Below are 23002 nucleotides of genomic sequence, written 5' to 3'. Positions count from 1 at the left end.
CATCAATAAAAATTTTCCGACATTGATAACCCGCAGCATCACTTAGGACTTCAACACTTTGTGTAGTTGCATGTTCAAACATCAATGAAATTAATAACGCGGTTTCGTTACGTTTATAGATAATTATCGATGCAACTATACGTGTACCTATGTGTAATAACTAATAATATATACATTATACATGTTTAATTTCCGATAACATATTGAGGTCAATATACCTACTATGTGAACTGAATAAATATATCGACGCGCGATTATTGTAACTATATGAAGTTAGGTATTACTTATTTATCATAGCAAATGTCTTGTTGACTGTCTCGGTGTTTTCTTATAACATATAAATGTATATTTCGTAAATTTATATCGAATATTAATTTACGATTAGTGTATAGGTGTATAACCATTATTTAAAGTCAGTACATCATAATTATATGAAATAATGATATACGCAATACGCAATACTCACATAGAATCGAACGATGTCCAACGAAACTTTATAGGTATTTCGAGCGAAAATCGTATGCCGTGTAGAAAAGACGATATTAATATTGCGATTTACGGACATAGGATACTATAATAAATATATCGTGAAACAATATTGTTTAACTTATATAAGAATACGCTCAATATGAAAATAATAAATAGCATTACTGTATTTAGGTAATTTTATTTTCATCGCTGTAATTGACCATGTAGACGTTAACAAGTGTTATTATTGAATTGCTATAGGTGTTATACACTGTTTCGTAACTATTATTTCGAAAAAAAAACAATGTTTGATTGGTGTAAAATGTAGACTCTAAACTGTAGTGGGTTTATTTATATTTAGTTTATTCTAGAGTTTACGCTTACAAGAAAAACAGCAACAACCAACTAATAGTGTTTCTTGAGATATTAACAATAGTTAATATAAAAATTAAATAAACATTTATTAACACGAACCAAAAAGCTTCAGAGCTTTAAAGTTTCAGTTAACAATATTGATCGTAGTACATATTATTAAAATATTATATCGATTATAGTGTTGGTATTGTTACAATATAATAAAGTGTTTTAGTTCCTTCCAAAGACGGTGAATAATATGTAATAATATGTACCTAGGTACTATCAATATAATAGACGGTAAAACGAAAAAATTCTCTGCAGCAATAGAAGAATGCAATTCGCTGTACGATAAAATAATAATAATGCGTTCCACCGAAATGCAACAATAACAAATTAAATAGCCCACAGGCTTCGGTTACAGTAAAAAAAAAAATATAATAAATAAACCCTTTCGAAAACTATTTTTTTTTAATACGAACAATTTGCTAACGTTTTATTATTACATAATTTGTTTTTTATTTAAAACGCATCGGGTTGTTTTAGATGCGCGTATTACCGATGCAATCGACCGATTCGTTTTATTGACTGAGAAAATCACCTTAATGCGTACTTTGAGTTTTTTACTAAGTAGCATGACGTAGTTAAAGGTTAATATAAATATACATTATATATGTATGTGCTTGTGTGTTGCACAAAAAAACAGCGTCTGTATAACGTACATATATATGGATGTTTTTTGTCGCCATTCGTTATAATCCGTTTTTTTCCCATAAGAACACACGAATATGATAATGTTTCTAATTTCTATAATATGAATGGTCCATTCACCGTTATAATACTATACTGTATAATACTATAAGTATTAATTTTTTCGGTCAATTTATACGTTTTTTTTCGTAACACGAAGTAATGATATTGATACAATGATACCTATACTATATTTTTGTCAAAAAAAATCAAATATTCATATCACTAAACTATATCGATACAATATTCCATACCTGCATAATAATACCAATAATTTTAATATTTTGTAGAAAAATATTCTTCTTCAGACTACGAAAATCAAATCATGGTTATAAAATTAGGTAATTATGTATATTTAGGTGTGTCATATTGTTCATGTCATATAAAAATATCATCGTACTTAAAAGTGCGTGTATCAAGTTGTCGGTTAACACTTAATATACCGGTTATATATTATGATAATTATTACTGCTAGTTCGTCAAATGGATTACCCGATAAAATGCACAACAGTAATCTGCGAAAAAATAGTTTTAACAGTATATTATATAATAATAAGAACGCATCCGTATACGTTTCTGTATAGCCATGTATAGGTACGTCGTCGACATTGAAATTTTCGATAGACCATCATCATCGTCCATCATCATCGCGGTGTCCCCGGCCTTTTATAATATTACTTATCCGTAGGTACACAAACACCGTGCCCCGGGTCACTGACATAGTATTATTATTCCGGCCGTCCATATTTATGTATAGTACGCACATCGTATATGTATCGAGTATACGTGCGAGTACGTCTAATAATGCACTCGGCTGCGGCGACGTGTATAATAATAATATAATGCCGTACAGTGTAGCAGGCACATATATGACTTGTAAGTAGACTTAGCAGTATGTGTGCTAATCAATATCGCCGTGTACAATGACGGCACCGCGGTTTCACACGCGCGCCAAATGACTTACACGACAAAATTTGCTAACAAGGATGGCATTGTCAGGCCTTCTGCTGCAGGTTCCTTCCACATTACTACGTGCGTGCGCTGCAATGTGCGTATATATGTATAATAATAGTAATGATGATAATAATAATAATGATAATAATAATAATAATAATAATAATAATAATAATAATATGTCAAACGCCGAACGCGCGTATTTACCTACGCGCATTGTGCGCTTTGAATTTCTCACATTTCTTCCTCGGTCGTACCGTAATAAAATATAATGATAGATTATGATGTAATATCACCGCTGCAGTAGTACGATTTATAATAAATATAATATATTATATTCACATGAAAATATCCGACGCAATGGTAATAATAATAATAATTATTACCATTATAATATTGTATTAATGTTTATAGTTTAATCACTGCGGCGCAATTAGGCATTCGACAAAATATAATAATTATCCTCCAAACTCCGACGATAATAATAATAATAATAATAATAATGATAATAATTATTATTATTCTCGTATTCGCTGGTTCGCGCGTTACGCGTATTGTACGATATACGACGACTGACAGAGGTGTGAACGCGAATGTACGTCAGAGACGATATAATATATATAATATATATTGAGATTTACGCACACTTGGCCGATTAAATATTATATGATACAATAATGTCAAGTGTTTTTTTAGTTTTTACAATAGTCTCGCTAGTTGACAATTTAGAACCTATACAGTGGAAGTTTTCAAAATAAATAATATTTTCAAGACAATCTCGTAAAATGTTTTTTATTATTAAAAAATAATCCAAGTTTAAAAATAAACGATGGAAATAAATTAAATTGTATACTGCGTGATATACATTATATTATATAATAATAAAAAATCCTTTGTAAAATTCATGGGAAAGTATATTTTTCCTTTATTTATTTAACTTTTTTTAATATTGGCAGTTTTCTTTGCTCTAAAATCACTTTATTCATTTTTAACTTATATGAAACGTTTACAGCAATTGACAGTAAAAAGAAAAGTTAGCTGCGGGTCCTCATTTGGAAAAAAGATATTTGTTTAGCCACATAACACTCCTGAAATGATAAAGACATCTAAATATTTGAAAATATGATGTAGCAGACTATGGACACTCTGTATTTGGATGAATGCTTTACTATTGTAAATTTTGCTAAACGATACCTACATGGTGAGGGGCTGATAATCATGCATAATGAATTGCTCTATGTAAAGTAGGTACCAATCAACGAAGTTGTTCTCATTTCATTTGATCTTAATATTGCTTCATAAGAGTATACGGCATATCTATTTATGATGTATCTGTGTATATGTTATATCGTGTATATGTTTTATTTGTATTTTGTTAATATTTGCTCTGTTAACATCATAATTTTCAATTATGAGGATATTGGGTTTGTCTATATTTTTGTATTTGCCTTTTTATTTTATAGTCATTTATTGACTTGCAATCAAAGGAAATAAAGTTTTTCGATTAAAAAGTGGTTCTATTTCATATCTTCATTACTTAAGTGACTGGACGATGGTATGAAATACTGTACGCAGCATTTGTTTTTTTATGTTATTTAAGATTTAAAATTATTAGTTTAATAATTCTTTTCTGATTTTCTTATCGTTTTTAAGTATATTTATGCTCCTATGATAAATTGATTATGACAGTATAATGACACTTATTTATGACCTGTAAGAGTATTTTTATAATATTTTCGGATTTGTTGATTTTAATCATTTTTCAGTACACTTATTATTATATAATGACAAAGGTCATAATACTTATTACAAGAAAAAGGTCTGTTGTTACATAATTTTATTAAAAATTAAAATGTATAATGTTTCAGCACTTTCAGAATAGATTGCAGTCAAAATATGTCACCATGCTATAAGAGTAAAATATTATGTTTAAAACATGAATGTTCATTTTTCTTTCGAGTCCAGTCGTCCAACTAAAATATGATATGCATAACATTATAGAGTAGGAATATTGTTTGTTTTGGAATTTATGGTTTAATCCATCTCCAGTAAAAACATTACAATTCATCTTTAAGAACAATTATTTTTAATAATTTTAATCGACTTTCTATGCCACCCCTTGCCACCACTCATACCTACAGTTAAATGTGAACTCATTGCTATATCATATTATGTCTATATTATATTTCTTTCGTCATGACTAGTTGTACATCGCTATTTTTTGCATTTATTGCAAATTAGTCGCACTCGAAATTCATCCAAATACATACGTAAGATGAGACCTCACAAAACTTCACTAAAAAAAAAATAAAAACATAATATGTATTACATTTAAAACTGTAATATAATCTAAAATCGTATTACAAGCGAAAATGAGAAGTACGCGTTAAACCACATATTTTTTTCCTGCCCATTCGTAATGGCCGAATCGTGTACGAGTTACATGGTAAAATGAAATGTTAAGAATTCTATAGTCAAATACAAATAATTTATCAAAAATAAAAATGGTTATATATAAGTGTCATAAAACGTGTTGTTTGATTTACAATTCTTTCATTTTAAAGAAGCAAAAAATAATATCATTTATTATCAAAAGATAGCATATAATATTTGCTATACCAATTTTGTGTATCTAGTTAGTTTAAATAGTTTTACTGAATATTATAATTTATAATACTAAGTTACATATTTAGAATTGCCGATTTATAGTACAACGGAATTTCAATAATGTAATGATAATGGAATAATTGATAGGATTATTTAATTAGTGGGTATAAAGTTATGTTATCACCAGCATCTATATTCTAAAATTATAAATGACATGTATTGTTAACGCGAAACACATATCTTTTAATTATTAAGTGCAGGTACCATTTAAGTAAAAATATGAAATTACTATCAAAAACTATATGTATAATTACTTATTTTAAATTGCTTGTGAAATATTATTGATAAAACAATAAAATACATTCTAAACAAAAGATGTCTTTCATAAATATTAAACATTTAACATATTATATATAAAAAAACAATATGCATTTTATTAATGTATAGGTACCTACTAATACTTTATGTATTTAAAATATATAATATTTTACCTATATGTAGATATAAATTATAACCTACTAAAGAATGTGTACAAAATTCGATTTAATAGTAATTTTCGAACCACAACATAATATTAATTCAAACACATACGACAATCATACCGGTATATATAAAACGGGAATATGAGGAACAATCGATTTCTATTTTGCTTATAAAAAGTACAAACCGATAAAAAAAATTAAAAAAATTGTAAAGGTTTAGATTATAAATATATTAACAATAAATAATACATCAACATTTGTCAATGCCAACAAATAAAACCCATTCATCATTTGCCATCAACTGTTTCATCGCGACGTCATGAAAAAAAATATAGGTATAATATTATGTATAGTTATATCAATATTAACTATATTGATATTATTGTACTTACCTATTTATGTATATATATATATATAAAATATAAAATTATGATAGTATCAATAATACAGAAATCTAAGTTTAATACAAAATTCCTCTCACCGTGAGATTTTTCTTCAGGCACAATACGAGTGTACCTTTTTACGATACAAACATATATATATATAATGAAGGTACATTGTGTGTAGAACATAGGTACTTATAATACTTGTTTATGCGATTGGTACTATAACAGTAACTATATAGTAAGTATAGTAAGTACCTCTACATTACACTACCCATATTGCTCCAGATAATACAAGCACATTCGTGTTATATTATTTGATGTAATATATATTATACGAAAATATGTTTTCTGTAACAATAATATAATAATATATATTATGGTTAGGAACATAGGTATAATATCGTGGATAAACTACAGCACGATAATGGAGTAATGTTGTATCGTAACGTTTTTAAATATATAATTATATTATCTATATTCTATAGGTTATAATTGATTATAATAGTTTTGTAGAATCTCGTTATACTCAAACTTAGTTATTATTACACACTTTCGGTACATGCCACATGGCTGCTGATTCAACATTATACTGAAACATTATTGAATCAATAATTTAATATAAATGTAATTCACTTCTCACGAAGATGAAAATACGTGTCATTTAATAACGATGAGTTTATGCTAAAAAGTATAAGCTCAAGGATAGAACGTGAGTACCAAGCCTATTTACCTTGAAATCAGTAATATTATCGTCTTTCGTAAATGATAGAAACACGGTAAACACTGAACCTACGACTGTAGGTCAGTAATCGCATTGATAATCGTCAAGTTGAAAGTACACGATATCATTACAGTATACCTATCCCGTATCCGATCTCGGAGCATTCTAGTTAAAAATAAATTTAAAACTATTGAACATCTAAAATCGAAATGTTTGAGATGTGTTTCACATTGTCGTTCGAGACTATAATATAGCTATGAACTTATGAATAACAAACGAACACCTACGACCTACCTATATAATATTGTAATTACATTTTTAAATATACCCAAACACGATTAGTATAAACAATACGTGTTTACGGAGGCGACAAAGTCATGTATACATTTTTATAATTAATCAAAGCCAAACATTGCCGATAACTTATCAATTATTCAAACGTATATTATTTTAATTTACATTAACCGGTCTATCTCAAACAGCTTGTCAGAAATCGACAAACTATAATATTAAATGTCTAACATTTTTACAGTTATTTAATATTATATAGTGGAGTTTTTTTTTTTTTGCTATTATTACCTATTTAACGAGTTTCAATATTTTATAGATTAATTTTACTTTGTCCTATAATATATTACAATAAAAATAAATTGAATGTCAAATATAACGGGCATATATCTGTATGGAAACAAAGCCATTTTTTTTTTTTTTGATTTTGAATTTAAAGCTATACCTACCACGAAACTATATTATTATGTATTTATTATACATATATATAATATTATTTATCCGATATTGTAATCCAATAAGAAGCTATATTGGGAGAAAAAAGCATTTCATTCGTGAAATAATTCGAAATATTATATTACATAGACCGTCAGACTGATGGTTAGTATAACTTGGGAAATGTATTATAATAATATTCTAAGAGCTTGGAAATAAAATTATACTTGTGCAATTGGTCCAAGCCAAAAGCCGCACTCATCGATTAACACACCTTAGAATTGGATTAAATTTATTTAGGACCCTGGAAAACTAGTTTGGCTTCAAAATTAATAGAAACCATATAACTCTCTAGACGGGGCTTGACAGTTGCCGTGACGTATAAAGCGTTTAAACAAAAGCAACGACTTTCATGTGTGTGTGTGTGTGTGTTTGTGTGTGTGTAATATATATACATTTAATTTAAAAAAAATACTTCCTGTATAACGTTTCAAACTTTTATTATGCTATCGTTACATAATATTCGGTTAATTGTTTAAAAAATGACTTATTTTATTTTGAATTATTGTTATAGATTGTTACCAATTACCCAAATACAGGTTTATTTTAGGTTTATATTTTAGCCTTTAGGCGTATAATAATATGTGGTTTGTGTCTCCATCATCATCTCATATTGTGTCGCCTTAATGGCTTAATGCCTCCAGAGACATGGCTACACGTATGCATCTACTATTATAGTCTATAATAGATTTATACTAATAGAGCAATAAACTTGCATTTATCTGTGAGGAGGTATTTAGTATTTACAACACAATAATATATTAGTATTATTATTATTATTATTATTATATTGTTACTACCATAACACGATCTCCCCGCTCCCGTATATTATACAGCTTATAGTGTCGAGTGTATCGATTTTAATATATTAGTTGGGCTAGTTTTGCATATGTTGTCTTTACACATGAAATATCGATTGTATAAATATAAATCGTAATGGATATCATCGTACCTATATATATTATTATTAGCGTTCACATATATTTCAGAATTCGAGATTTCTTAAATAATAAATATTAAATACCTAAATAATATACTCGTACTGATATAGATATAATTTTATCAATATGGGTCAAACTTTATGCATCGAGGATTAGTTAACTTCGAGTACTATATTTATTTACTTATTGCGTACCAATAAAGTAATACACTTATTTTATTTGAAATGCCTCTATTTTGTTTCAGTATTATAAAATGCCAATTCAAGAATCACACGCTACGAGATGACGCAGAGGGAAGATGTACTTAAGTTTGAACAGGGGCGAATTAAAGCCCTCCAAGAGGAGAGGTTACACATACAAAAGAAGACTTTTACCAAATGGATGAACTCATTTTTACAAAAAGTAAGAGCGTTATGTGGATTTGCAAACCAAATCGATGCGATGTGCGCCTATTGCCAAAATATACATATTTAATGAATTTTATTTGCGAACCGTATTATACAGGTAAGAATGGAGGTGGACGACTTGTTCGTTGATTTGGCGGACGGACGAAAGCTTCTCAAACTATTAGAAATAATTTCCGGCGAAAAACTGGGCAAACCAAATAACGGGCGCATGAGGGTGCACAAGGTGGAAAACGTCAACAAAAGCTTAGCGTTTCTCCACACCAAGGTATTGTTACAAAACCGTTTTAGTACATTGATATCGGTTATAATATTATAACTAGCTCTTTTAAGGCAGTATAATTTTGTTCCAAAACAATAGTTGCTTATCAATAATCGTTATGCTCAAATAGGTGAGATTGGAAAGCATCGGGGCCGAAGATATTGTTGATGGAAATCCTCGACTGATTTTGGGTTTGATATGGACAATAATCTTAAGATTTCAAATTCAAGAAATTGAAATCGACGTGGTAAGTGATGATCTTGTTTAAGATTTGACCGTAACCCACCTATAATATTAAGTGTATATTAATATATTATTATAATGACATTTTACTAAAATTTCAAAAAAAAAAAAAAATATAGGATGAAGAAAATGAAAGCAGTGAAAAGAAATCGGCCAAAGATGCTTTGCTTTTATGGTGTCAACGCAAAACGAATGGCTACAAAGGCGTTAACATACAAGACTTCACTAGTAAATAAATAATTAACTCAATAATATTACGCTAAAATCAAAATACAATAATCAATAAATACTTAAAGCTGAATCGGAATAAGCCTGGTACCTTTGTCATATTTTGTTATAAAATTATTGCTGTTGAATTCTATAGGTTCTTGGAGAAATGGCTTGGGATTCAATGCCTTAATCCACTCTCATCGGCCTGATCTTCTAGATTTTCCATCACTCGAGAAGAATACAAATATCGACAACCTAAACATAGCGTTCGATGTAGCCAATAATGAATTAGGAATTCCCAGATTGCTAGACGCTGAAGGTGAAATAGATCAATTTTGTTATTAATTACCTACTGTAATAATATTGTATAAATAATAATATTATGTTTTGTTTGAAAATAAAATAGACGTAGACATAAACAGACCAGATGAAAAGTCCGTAATAACGTATGTTGCCTCGTATTATCATACTTTTGCGAGGATGAAAAATGAAATGAAAAGCGGACGAAGAATAGCCAACGTAATTATTATTAACGCTTTTTATGGGAATTTTAACGAGTGTTGTTAATTTTACGAGTTTTTATCTAATGTAATATATATTTTTAGATACTCGGTCAACTAATGGACATAGATAAGAAAAAAATAATTTATGAACAACTAACTTCCGACTTGTTGGAATGGATACGAATGAAAATTAAGGAACTAGAAAATCATAATTTCCCTAATTCCTTAGAAGGCATTCAGCGTGAACTATTAGCATTTAAAAAATACCGGACTGTTGAAAAACCTCCCAAGTATGACCAGTTTGTTTTATATTACATTTTGATGTTACATATTCGTTTCCGGTGTGCAGGTACATAGAACGGAGTGAAATTGAAGCTCTTTACTTCCATATAAATACTCTACTCAAATCGCTTAACCAAGGTGTGTTCATACCCCAAGACGGACAATTGATACATGACGTTGAACGTAACTGGGAAGCCCTAGACAGGGCCGAACATAAACGCGAAGTTGCTCTACGAGAGGAGCTATTGAGACAAGAACGTTTGGAGCAGCTCAATTACAAATTCGAAAAAAAGGTATGCAAGACTTTAATATTAAATTAATCACTTGGCCACTCGGGTGCTAACTTAATACATTTTTATTTTGAATTTTAGAGTGTCCTTCGAGACGGTTACCTAAAAGAAATGATCCAAGTACTGAACGATCCTAGGTTTGGCAATAGCTTAACTCAAGTTGATGCAACGGTGAAGAAGCACGAGGCTATTAGCGCTGATATCATGGCAAGAGAAGAACGGTTTCACGATTTAAATGCCATGAGTGATGAGTTGATTAAAGAAAATTACCATGGCGCTCAGAGAGTGAAAAATAGGGAAGAAGAAGTACTACAGCGGTGGAAAGATCTTTTAAAACTCTTGGAAAGTCGCAAAATAAATTTGAACAATATAAGTACCATGTTTTCTATGCTTAGAGAGATAGAAACAGTTTTATCTACCATACAGGTAATCTTGACTTCCAAACAATATTTTAATGAAATAAATATTTTATGAAGCTGATCTATAATTATGCTGTTTACTATTGTAGGAAATTGAAGCGACTTACAAATCTGAAGATGTCGGACCTCATCTACTTGTTGTAGAAGACTTATTGCAAAAACAAAACTTGACTGAAATGCAAACTACAGCCATTGGTGAAACCGTTCGAAGATTAAATAGGCAAGGTCAACAATATGTACCCTCCAAACACAAAGATACTGCTTTATTAAAAGAAAGTCTAAATCAACTCAACACTGCATATGACAGGTGAATACTAAATGTTTAAAAATAAATATAGAAATATACTCATTATACATTTAATTTTTCCAGGCTGTCTGAACTAAGTAAAGAAAGAAGAGCTAGACTAGAAGAAGCAAGAAATTTCTATCAGTTCATTGAAGACCATGAAGATGAAGAAGCATGGCTTGTCGAAAAGCAGCGAATTTGCAGGGCTGACATTTCAGCAAAAGATTTAAGAGGTGTATTAAGTTTACAACAAAAACATAAAGTGCGTTATTAATGATTAAAAACATTTTTAAGTGTTCATATAGTAATAAAATAGTTTTACTAGGTTTTACTTGATGAGATGAAAGTGCATCGTCAAAAAACTGATCAAATATGTAAATCTGGTCTGAGTATAAATGCCAGTGAACCTTCGGAAGTTCAATCGAGGGTTGATTCTCTGCAAAGCAATTGGAATTCATTAAATAGCTTATCCCAATTGAGAACTAAACAATTACAAGATGCGGCTGAAGCCTATCAAGTAATTCATTATTTATTAGTTTTTATATTTGATAATTATATTATCGTATATATATATTTTTAGTTTTATGCTGATGCAAATGAGACAGAATCTTGGTTACATGAGCATTTAACAGTACTTAGTACTTCTGACCACGGAGTCGATGAACCGAGTGCACAAGCTTTGTTGGCTAGACACAAAATTCTTGAAGAAGAGTTAGATGCGTATCAAGGAGACATACAGTCATTGAATACTCAAGCTGACAATTTGGTTAAAGCAGGAATATCAAATATTTTGGTAATTTCATTTATATTAGACTATATGATTTTAATAAATATTAATTGTACAAATTAAAATTTTCAGTTGTCTAATGATACAAATCAAAAAGTTCAAGCTGAACCAATAGAAGAATGGGTGTTTGAAACAAGGTTACTTCCCCAAGAAGTCTTAGAAGAAGAAATAATCGAACATGTTGAACACCGAACTGTTGTAGAAGAACGACAAGTGCCTCAAGTAAAAAGTCTGTACCCATTTAATGGACAAGGCATGACAATGACTAAGGGAGAGGTGTGTAAAATATTAAAATAAGATTTATAATAGAAAAATAAAAACATTGTTGTATTATAGGTGATGTTCTTGCTAAATAAAACAAACCCAGATTGGTGGAGTGTAAGAAAAATAAACGGTCAAGATGGTTTTGTACCAGCTAACTACGTTTGTGAAGTTGAGCCTAAAATTATGCAAGTATCAGTTAGAAGGCCTCATGTAGTAAAAAGTACAAGAAAAGTCCCAAAAGTCAAAATGGTCAAACAAAAGGTTCGAGTTAAGAAAACTAGAACTCCAGAAAAAGATGGTAAACATATTAGTGTGCTGTTGATAAAATTAATTTTTTTACTCACAAAATATTTTTTATATAGAGCCAACAAAGAAAGATGACACCAATCCTAACAATGAAAGAAGTATTGAAAAACGTATAACGAATATTAATGAGACTTACACAAAGTCACAAGACTTAGCAAAAAAGCGCCATGCCCTTTTGGAGGACTCTATTTGTCTTTACGGATTTTATCGAGAATGTGATGATTTTGAAAAATGGATTAAAGACAAAGAAAAATTATTAAAGGCTGAAGATAAATTAGACACTGTTGAATCAGCAAAAAGAAAATATGAGGTAAGCACATATATTGCGACTACAATCATGTATTTGTTTATTAAATTTTATCGATACAATTTTGTTATAGAAATTCTTAACTGATTTATCTGCAAGTAATAAAAGAGTTGAAGATATTGATCGGGCAGTTAAAGATTTTAACAAACTTGGACACAGTCAGCTTGATATGATTACCAACAGACAAAAACAAATACATACAATGTGGGATCATCTAAATTGGTTGAAAGCACAAAAAGAAAAGAGTTTAGAAGGAGCCCTTAGGTATTTTATACTTAAAATTTATATATTAATACTAAACATTTAGATATATTATAAATAAACATTTTTGATTCAGTGTGGAACTATTTGAAAAAACTTGTGGTGAAGCCAGAGATTGGATGACAGAAAAAATGGATAAACTTGATGGAGCTGAAGTAGGATTAGACTTAAAAACTATACAAGCTCTACAAAGACGGCATTTAAATTTAGAAAGAGAATTGGCTCCAGTGGAAGAAAAAGTAAACAGGGTTAATTTGTTGGCTAATTCAGTGAAAGTTTCTTATCCTAATGAAAAAGGTATGTCTGATACAGAATTCATAAATAAATGAAAATTATTGACTTATTTTAACATAATTTATTCTTTTAGAAAATGTCATTCAAAGACAAAAAGAAGTTCAAGCTTTATGGCAAAATGTAAAAAACAAAGCTTTGGATCGGAGATCGCGTTTAGAAAGTGCTGTAGGGCAGCAAATTTTCATGAATAGCTCGAAAAATCTCTTGAATTGGTTATCATCAGTTAAAGAATTGGTGAACACTGATAATTCTGCCCGTGATGTTGTTACAGCAGAAAATCTACTTAAAAACCACCAAGTATTATATATTTTTTTTATAAATATAATATCATAAAAATCAATATCACTAAAATAATATTTATTTACTTTAGGAACTGGGTGATGATATTAGAGCTCACGAAGATGAAGTGAGAGAAGTTTCAGAACTGGGTAGACAACTATTATCATCTGGTAACTGTAGTAGTAACGAAGTCAAAGAACGCAACAATAAATTAACATCAGAAGTAAATAATGTTACTGAAGAATGGGCTCAAAAAAAGGAATGGATAAAACAATGCTTGGCCTTACAAATATTTAATAAAGAAGCAGATCATATTGATGCAGCTACTTCCGGTAGCGAAATGTTTTTGGAATATGCTGATTTAGGAGTAAGAAGGGATTTAAATGTTAAGAATATATTTTAAGTTATTTCATAAATATATATTTTTAAAGGGGTCTGTTGATGATGTTGAGGCACTGTTAAAACGACATGAAGATTTTGAAAATTCACTATATGCACAGGATGAAAGATTAAAAACTTTCTGTGAAATGGCAAACAAGCTAATTTCAGCTAACCATTATGATACTAACCAGTAAGTAGACTATTTTTTATTGAAAATATAAATAATACATTCTACAGTTTAGTATCTATAAATAATCATATTTTTTAGTGTTGATAAACGTAAAGAAGCAGTTTTGCATCGACGCAATTTGGTAAAAGACCAAGCAGCAGTGAGGAGAAATGCTTTGATAGCAAGTAGAAATTATCAAGCTTTTCGAGCAGATGTGGATGATCTTAAAACGTGGCTAACAGATAAGTTGAAAACCGCAAGTGATGAATCATATCGGGATCTTACAAATATTGAAAGAAAACTTCAAAAACATGAAGCGTTTGAATGTGAATTACGTGCAAATGAGGGTCAACTAAGGAATATCAATAAAGTAATTTATATTTTTTACACTTACCATCCACAATATTGCGTACTAATATAATTTATTTTTCAGTGTGGTCAAGGTTTGATAAATGAAGAAAATTATCGAAAAGATGAAGTAAAAATAAAGTTATCAGAATTAAATAATGACTGGAAAAAATTGGTTGAAGTCAGTGTAGAAAAGGGCAGATGTTTGAGACAAGCAGCAGCACAGCATACTTATAACAGAACATTAGACGATGCATATTTCAAGCATGAAGAGCTAAAAAAGGACTTACAATCACAACAAGTGGGAACAGATTTGCGACATTGCAAACAACTTCTTAAGAATCATCAAGTTGTAGAAACTGAAATCCAACATTGGAAACAAAAAATTGATGATTTAGTTTTTGCTGGTGAAGAAATGGCCCAAGATGGTCATTTTGATGCTGAAAATATATTACAATCTAGTAAAAAATGCCAACAAATGTAAGTATTAGTTTTATAATTTACTAATCCACTTTTTAATAATATTATTATTTATATTTAATATCATATGATTATTAATGGTCCAGGTTTAATGGATTGGACAAACCGCTGAAGCATAGAAAAGCAGCTTTGGATGAATCATTACGTTTCCACAAATTTGGTTTTGAGTTAGAGGCTGAACTTAGTTGGATACGCGAACATTTACCACTTGTTGAGTCTGGTGAGTTGGGTACTAATCTTCACCAAGCTCAAACATTGTACAAGAAACACAAAAAACTAGAAGCAGAAATACAAGGTCATCAACCTATGATCAATAAAACCCTAGAGTCAGGTCAATCGTTAATTCAACAGAAACATCCAGAAACGAAACAGGTAGTGTTTCATATTTAATTATTGTTATAGTTATAGTTATAAAATTTAAACAAAAATTAATAAACATTCATTTATCTAGGTTTCATCACTATGTAGTGGACTTGAAGATGCGTGGAAAGATCTATTAGCCAAAGGCGAGGATAGGAGTCGCAAACTTGAATTAAACTTAAAAGCTCAACAATTCTTCTTTGAAGCAAGTGAAATTGAAAGTTGGCTACTTGAAAAAAATAATATGTTATCTTCTACAGACTGTGGTCGAGATAGAGATGCAGCATCTAAACTTCTGACAAAACATAAGGTATGATGAATATACTTTTGATTTTTAGTTATCACTGTATGTGATTGTGTCATATTGGTTTTTACTTTTTGTTACATGTATTTTGTATCTTGTAGGCATTAGAACTAGAAATTGATACATATGAGGGTATTGTCAAAGAAATGTGTCATACTGGAAATAATATGATGAACTTGAAACATCCAGATATTAAAGCTATATCGTCTAAACAGCAATATATTTGTGAACAATTCAAACTATTACAAAAATTAGCGACAGCAAGACAACATAGATTAGTTGAGAGCATGTGCAGGTAAAAAATACAATGATTCAATACTTAATTGAGTTATGTAAAGTGTACTAATTAATTTGTCTTATATTAGGCATGAATATTTGATTGAGAATTATGAACTTGAACAATGGATTCGAGATAATATGCAAGCTGCTTCATCTGAAGACTATGGCCAAGATTTTGAACATCTTTTGGTGCGTATTTAAATATATAATGAAAATAACATGTTTTTAATATAAATAATTCAATAATAGGTATTACAAAACAAATTTGATGATCTCAAACACCGGGTGGAAACAGGATCTAAAAGATTTAAACAGTGTGAAGATCTTGCTAATAAATTAGTAGCAAACGATTCTGAGTATACATCTGAAATTGAGAAACGGCAAGAAGAGATTAGAGAACTCTGGCAACAATTAATAGTTACAATAGAAAATCGGGAAAAACGCCTCAAAGCTGCTGGAGAAATTCATAGATTTCATAGAGATGTTGCTGATGCATTATCTCGGATTAATGATAAAGACGCTACTATTTCTGATGATTTAGGAAGAGATTTAAACTCGGTACTTACTTTAATCAGAAAACACGAAGGATTTGAAAATGATCTTGTTGCTTTAGAAGCACAACTTCAGGTAAACAAACACAATACTGAAGTAAATTAACATACTTATTAAAATGTTGTTTCCACATTAGATTTTAGTGGAAGATGCGGTTAAGTTGCAAACACTCTACCCAGGGTCAAATGCTACTCATATTGCAAAGCAACAAGAAACTGTAGTTCGAAGTTGGACTTCACTTCAGGATCGCTCTGCACATAGGCGAGAAGCTTTACAAGCAAGCTGTGATTTACATAGATTTTTAGCTCAAGTAAATTTTGTTATTTTTTTTTCATTTTATACGTATAATAAATTATCACTAATTATTTCATAGGTCAGAGATCTAGTCAATTGGTCTAGTAGTTTGAGGGCTACTATGTTAACAGAAGGAAAAGTAAGAGATGCAGCAAGTGCACAGCTTTTAAAAGGAGAACATGAAGCTGTGAAAGCCGAAATAGAAGCTAGAGAAGAAACTTTTCAAACTGTTGCTGATCTTGGAGAAGCATTAGTACAAGGAGGTCACTTCGCAGCAAATGTAAGTCTGATATCGAAATACATTTTAATTTTATTGTATTAAATTCAATTTTAAAATGTATGTACAGGAAATTCAAGAAAAACTTAATCACTTATTGGAAGAACGGCATCAATTGCATTCATCTTGGCATCATAAAAAAGTTCATCTTGATCAACTTATTGATTTGCAGTTCTTCCTCCGTGATGCTAAACAAATAGATACAATTTGCAATACACAAGAAGTAGCATTAGCAAGTCTAGAATATGGTGATTAAATTTCTATTTATTAATTAATGACAAAAAATTATAGAATTGCAATTCTTTAATTGGTTTTATCAATCTTATTTGTTTTAGGAAATACTGTGGATCAAGTAGCTTCGTTGGTAAAAAAACATGAAGGTTTTGAAAAACTATTTGAAACCCAAGAAGAAAAAATTTCTCTCCTACAAGATCACTGTCATAAATTACTCAGTCAAAATCATTTTGAAAGTGATTTGATATCTAAAAGATTGAATGAAGTTGTAGCTAGGCGAGCGCAGATTCGAAAACTCAGCATTTTAAGAAAACAAAAGTTAGATGATGCTTTATTGCATGCTCAATTTCTACGTGATGTTGGAGAAGCTGAATCATGGATCAGTGAAAAACGCAAAAAGTTGGATGTAGAAGTTAGCAAAGGTGATGTTAATAACTTGGAAGACAAAATCAAAAAATTACAAAAACATCAAGCGTTCCAAGCTGAACTTACAGCTAACCAAGGAAGAATTAACTCTATAAAAAATAATGGTATGCTTTTAAATATAATAAATTTTTTAGTTTTTACAATATATTATTTAGTATTTACTTTTATTTGTTTATTGTTATAGCTGATATGTTGGTTGAAAAGAAGCACAAAAACTCAAAGGACATTCAAGATTCTTTAGGAAAGCTTTTAGTTTTATGGAGAAATTTGTTACAAGAAACTAATGAAAAAGGCAGAGGTTTAGAAGAAGCTCAAGATATTTTAGAATTTAATAACCAAGTAGATAAGGTAGAAACGTGGATTAGAGACAAAGTAAGATTATATTTTTTCTATTAGATTTAATTTTACCTAAATCCACATAATACAACAATAAAATGTATTTGAAGGAAATGATGGTCCAAGCTGGAGAAATGGGTTTGGATTATGAACATTGTTTAGCATTGCAAAGGAAACTCGAAGACATCGATAATCGAGTTGATGAAGGAAAAATAGAAACAATTAATAATTTAGCTGATAAACTTATTAGACAAGGGCGTAGTGATACTCAGTCAATCCAACAACGTCGACAAAATCTAAATAATAAGTATGAAGAAATTAGTTGGTTAAAATAATTTATTATAATATCAAATATTAAAACTTATTAATCAACAATTATGTTTTATTAGGTGGAAGGCACTTCAAGGAGCTTTAAGTGAATACAGAGAACATCTAAATGGAGCACTAGAAATACATTCATTTAATCGGGATGTTGATGATACTTTGCAGCGAGTTAGTGAAAAAGCACTTGCAATGTCTAGTAATGAAACTGGCAATAATCTGGGTGGTGTTGAGCAATTACAAAGAAAACAAGATGCCCTAGAACGAGATATGACAGCCATTGAAGGAAAAACAAAAGAACATGATGCTGAATGCAGGCGCCTCATTCAAAAGTATCCAGACATGTCTTCTCCGATCAAAGCTAAACTGTCTGAACTACAAGATAACTGGAGAAACTTGCATATGTTGTCGAAAAAACGACGAGAAGCTTTAAGTGATGCATATATTAGAGAAAAGTTTTTATCAGAGTTAAAAGAAGCTGAACTTTGGGTTGTTGATTCAATTAAAAAAATTAAAGGGCATGATATGCCCATAAATATGGCAGAAGCAAAAGCTTTATTAGAATTAAACCAAGAGAGAAAAGCCGAAATCAATGGACGCCAAGAACACTTTAAGACATTGAAAGAATCTGGGTTGAAAATAAATCCAATTCCTGAAAAAGAACTTGCTCACCTTGACGAATTACGCAGAACATTGAGTGCAGCTTGGGAAGAAAGAAGAACTATGTTAAGCCAAGCTTTGGAACTACAAATATTCAAAAATCAAGCTGATCAAGTGGACAATTGGTTAGCATCAAAAGAAGCATTTTTGAGTAATGATGACCTAGGGGTGAGTAATCAATAGAGTAACTAATAATAATTATAATAATAATAAATCAGTTATTTACATAATATTTTAATTAGTATAAAAAATAAAAATGTCTAATTAAAAATTTTCCAAAAAATGTAGGAATCACTGTCAAGTGTGGAAGAATTAATACGAAAACATGAAGCTTTTGAAAAAACATTAACAGCGCAACTAGTCAAAGTTGAAGAGTTAGAAAAGTATGCTTTAGATCTCGTCACAGGCCAACACTATGACAGCAATGGAATACAAGGTCGACTAGTCAGCATATGTAATCGAAGAGATAGACTTAAAGAAGCTACAGCTTCTCGTAAAAGACGTCTAAATGATTCCAGGCTTTTACAACAGTTCTTAAGAAATATGTATGAGGTAAACAAAATCAAATAACTTAATGAAAGACATTATTATAAAAACAAAAAAAATTGTTTAACATTTATAATTTTAGGTGGAAGGATGGATAATTCAAAAACAACAAGTAGCTGGAGATGAAAGTTACAGAGATCCAACCAACTTACAGCGAAAAATTCAAAAACACGCTACTTTTGACTCAGAATTAATTGCAAACCGTACTCGTGTTAATGCTATATGTACAGAAGGTGAAAACTTGATCAGTAGCGGTCACTTTGCGAGTATGGAGATTCGAGTAAGATTAGACGAACTTGAAACGAAATGGAGACTTTTGCAAGAGATGAGTTCTCTTAAGAAACAACGATTGCAGGATGCTTATCAAGTAGACATTTCTTCTAAATTTTTAAAACATTGACAAAGGTTTTAATTCATCATAAAAATGTTATATTTTTAGGCATTATTATTTAACCGCACGCTAGAAGAACTCGAAGCTTGGACAGAAGAAGTAGAAATGCAATTACAATCTGAAGACCACGGAAAAGATTTGCAAAGTGTTGTAAACCTGTTGAAAAGGCATTCTCTGTTAGAAAATGATGTTCATAGTCATGGTGAAGCTTGTCAATCTCTGAAAGATACTGCTCTAACATTCCAAAATTCTGATCATTTCATGAAAGATGAGATACAAGAAAAATCTCAAGCAGTTCTTAAGAGGTATGTAACAAAAACAAACTCGTTTATTTTGTCATAACTAATTTGAATGATTTACAGATATAATTCTCTTCAAGAGCCAATGCAAATACGAAGGGATAATCTAGAAGATGCTCTAATAAATTATAGGCTATCACGAGATATTGAAGAAGAAGTTACTTGGATTAATGACAAGGAATTACAAATCAACTCCCAAGATTTTGGCACAAGCCTACACTCAGTACAGGCATTACAAAATAAACATCAGGTAAGTTTTATTATAAAATAATTCATTAAATAATAAATCTTAAGTATATATTTATAATAATTCTTGAATGATCATTTGTTGATGTTTTTTTCTTTAAAAGGCTTTAGATGCTGAATTAATATCTCATGAACCAGTGGTTGCAGCTCTAGTTGAAAGAGGACAGCAAATGGTTCGTAGTGGTCATTTTGCATCACAACAAATTGAAGTAAATTATAGTGTCCTCCAAGAAAAGATGTCCCAACTTAAAGAACAATCCAAGATTAGGAAACAAAAGTTATTAGATGCTTATGAATCACAAATGGTTAGTATTCATTACTCCAATGCAATTAAATTGATGTGTCTAAATCTATTCCTAATTATATAGTTCTATGCGGAAGCAAACGAAGCTGAAGTTTGGTTAAAAGAAAAATATCCTTTGTTGGCATCTAATGACTATGGCAGAGATGAAGACTCTGTCCAAACTCTTATGAAAAAACTTGAAGGAATAGAAAGAGAACTAAACACATTCCAACACACTCTTGAAAGACTAGCAAAATTGAGTAGGAATCTTGTAAATCGATCACATTTTGATTCTGAAAATATTTTACGAAAACAGGTACTACAGAAAGAAAAATTACTTTTACATTATAATTATTAATTGATTTTTTTTAGACCGATATTGAAGAAGTTTACACAGAACTCTGTACTTTAAATAAAAGAAGAGCAACTAGATTAGTAGAAAGTCGCAAATTCTATAAGTTTATTCGAGAAGCTGAAGACGTTGCCGAATGGATAGGAGATCAAACAACAGTAGCTGCCTCAGAAGATTATGGTCGAGATGTAGAGCATGTGGAACTTTTAATCCAAGTAATTTACTTTAAAATGCATACTTTTAGTCAGAATATAATTTTAATCTATATTTTAGGCATTTGAAAGCTTCATGAGCGGTTTAAACGGCAGTGAAGGGCGTATCTCGAGTTGCATAACCATTGGCCATAAGTTACTTGAAGAAAATAATCCCGAACAAGATCAGATTAGAATAAGATTAGAAGATACTCAGCAGCTGTGGGATGATTTAAAAGAGTTAGCGAATGCTAGACAAGAGGTAAATATATTTTAGACTCTAAACGAACCTATAAATGTATCAATCTTAAATTGATTATTGGTTTGTTTTTTTGCTTAAGAGGCACTTTACACAATTTATAATAGAAAAAATGGCTTTAATTTTCAACTTCAAAATCTTTTTTTGGTAGGAGAGTGAATCTAGTTTGTACATTTTGAAGGTCAACTCTCTCTATGGCTTATACCTACACAAAATTAATTATATTATTTAATATTAACAATTTCAAGTATATTTAAGTTTATCATAACATATTTATTATATTTTGTTACTCGAAAACAACTTATATTATTTATTTATAATAAAATGAGTATTATATAAATTAAATCAAAATAACCATAAATTCTCTTGTAATAATACAGTTTAATAATTTAGTAAAAACAAAATGAAAATAATACTTTTAAGTACCCAACAATGGTTGGACAATACCACAATGATGGTTTAAGCCAAGACATATAACATTAATTGTATTTTAAATAGAATAATAACAATAACCACTGTTCACAAATTAAACATTTGACGGAGCATTGAATTGATACTACTAGTGCTTTAAAGAATAAAAGTCCAAAAATAAAATCGGATGAGTGAAAATGTATTTTACTTTTAATTGGAAATGTTTTATTCTCAAATCATTTCTCTCTCTAAAATGTACTATTGATGTTGTGTTGTTGAAAAGTATATAAGACAATACTATTTTTTTTTTTATGAATATTTTATGTTTTGTATTATTTACAAGAATAGTCATAATTAATTACAGTTAATATTTTACGCACTTCTTAGACATACTATACCATCTTGTCAGTGTATTAATTATATGTTTAAATATACGTGAAATGCAATTCTTACCTATGTTAATCGTAATTTGTACTATGATGACTAATATCGTTGTCTATAAATGGTTGCAATTTGACCAGTGCCAGCAATAAATAAATAAAAATGTTAACATTTTAGGCTTTGATGGGTGCCAAACAAGTGCATGTATTCGACCGAACCGCCGATGAAACCATCAGCTGGATTCAAGAAAAAGGTGGGCTGTTGGCTGCCGAAGATTACGGCCATGATTTAGATACAATACAAACTCTAATCCAAAAGCATCAAGGTTTTGAAGCAGACCTCGCCGCAGTCAAAGAACAGGTACTGTTTTACTAAAAAT

At 30.0% G+C, this 23002-nt stretch overlaps 1 protein-coding gene across 3 annotated transcripts in view; it reads left to right on the top strand.

Moving 5' to 3' along the window:
• The window catches only part of LOC111030320 (spectrin beta chain, non-erythrocytic 1), a 56300-nt gene that overhangs the window by 26099 nt on the left and 7199 nt on the right, over positions 1–23002 (top strand). For 2 of the 3 annotated variants that reach the window (XM_022309750.1, XM_022309748.1), the window contains exons 2-45: positions 8691–8848; positions 8951–9118; positions 9243–9359; positions 9475–9583; positions 9720–9884; positions 9972–10084; positions 10171–10358; positions 10418–10643; positions 10722–11066; positions 11149–11366; positions 11430–11607; positions 11671–11862; positions 11926–12138; positions 12205–12408; positions 12469–12694; positions 12759–13012; positions 13083–13273; positions 13347–13567; positions 13638–13861; positions 13935–14210; positions 14275–14414; positions 14493–14763; positions 14827–15221; positions 15308–15593; positions 15673–15891; positions 15987–16180; positions 16251–16353; positions 16414–16791; positions 16853–17026; positions 17090–17290; positions 17358–17535; positions 17623–18051; positions 18132–18319; positions 18394–18590; positions 18673–19432; positions 19553–19816; positions 19893–20177; positions 20250–20506; positions 20564–20750; positions 20851–21051; positions 21115–21345; positions 21402–21596; positions 21655–21834; positions 22801–22983. In XM_022309750.1, the coding sequence (XP_022165442.1) occupies positions 8729–8848; positions 8951–9118; positions 9243–9359; positions 9475–9583; positions 9720–9884; positions 9972–10084; positions 10171–10358; positions 10418–10643; positions 10722–11066; positions 11149–11366; positions 11430–11607; positions 11671–11862; positions 11926–12138; positions 12205–12408; positions 12469–12694; positions 12759–13012; positions 13083–13273; positions 13347–13567; positions 13638–13861; positions 13935–14210; positions 14275–14414; positions 14493–14763; positions 14827–15221; positions 15308–15593; positions 15673–15891; positions 15987–16180; positions 16251–16353; positions 16414–16791; positions 16853–17026; positions 17090–17290; positions 17358–17535; positions 17623–18051; positions 18132–18319; positions 18394–18590; positions 18673–19432; positions 19553–19816; positions 19893–20177; positions 20250–20506; positions 20564–20750; positions 20851–21051; positions 21115–21345; positions 21402–21596; positions 21655–21834; positions 22801–22983 (10044 nt within the window). In that variant the 5' untranslated portion in view covers positions 8691–8728. Of the gene's footprint in view, positions 1–8690; positions 8849–8950; positions 9119–9242; positions 9360–9474; positions 9584–9719; positions 9885–9971; positions 10085–10170; positions 10359–10417; positions 10644–10721; positions 11067–11148; positions 11367–11429; positions 11608–11670; positions 11863–11925; positions 12139–12204; positions 12409–12468; positions 12695–12758; positions 13013–13082; positions 13274–13346; positions 13568–13637; positions 13862–13934; positions 14211–14274; positions 14415–14492; positions 14764–14826; positions 15222–15307; positions 15594–15672; positions 15892–15986; positions 16181–16250; positions 16354–16413; positions 16792–16852; positions 17027–17089; positions 17291–17357; positions 17536–17622; positions 18052–18131; positions 18320–18393; positions 18591–18672; positions 19433–19552; positions 19817–19892; positions 20178–20249; positions 20507–20563; positions 20751–20850; positions 21052–21114; positions 21346–21401; positions 21597–21654; positions 21835–22800; positions 22984–23002 lie in introns of those variants that run through there. The other variant, XM_022309749.1, reaches the window with a different exon arrangement.

The sequence above is a fragment of the Myzus persicae genome, unplaced genomic scaffold (genome assembly GCF_001856785.1).
Source record: "Myzus persicae strain clone G006 unplaced genomic scaffold, MPER_G0061.0, whole genome shotgun sequence".
NCBI lineage: Eukaryota > Metazoa > Arthropoda > Insecta > Hemiptera > Aphididae > Myzus > Myzus persicae.
This window is presented reverse-complemented; position numbering and strand designations above follow the sequence as displayed.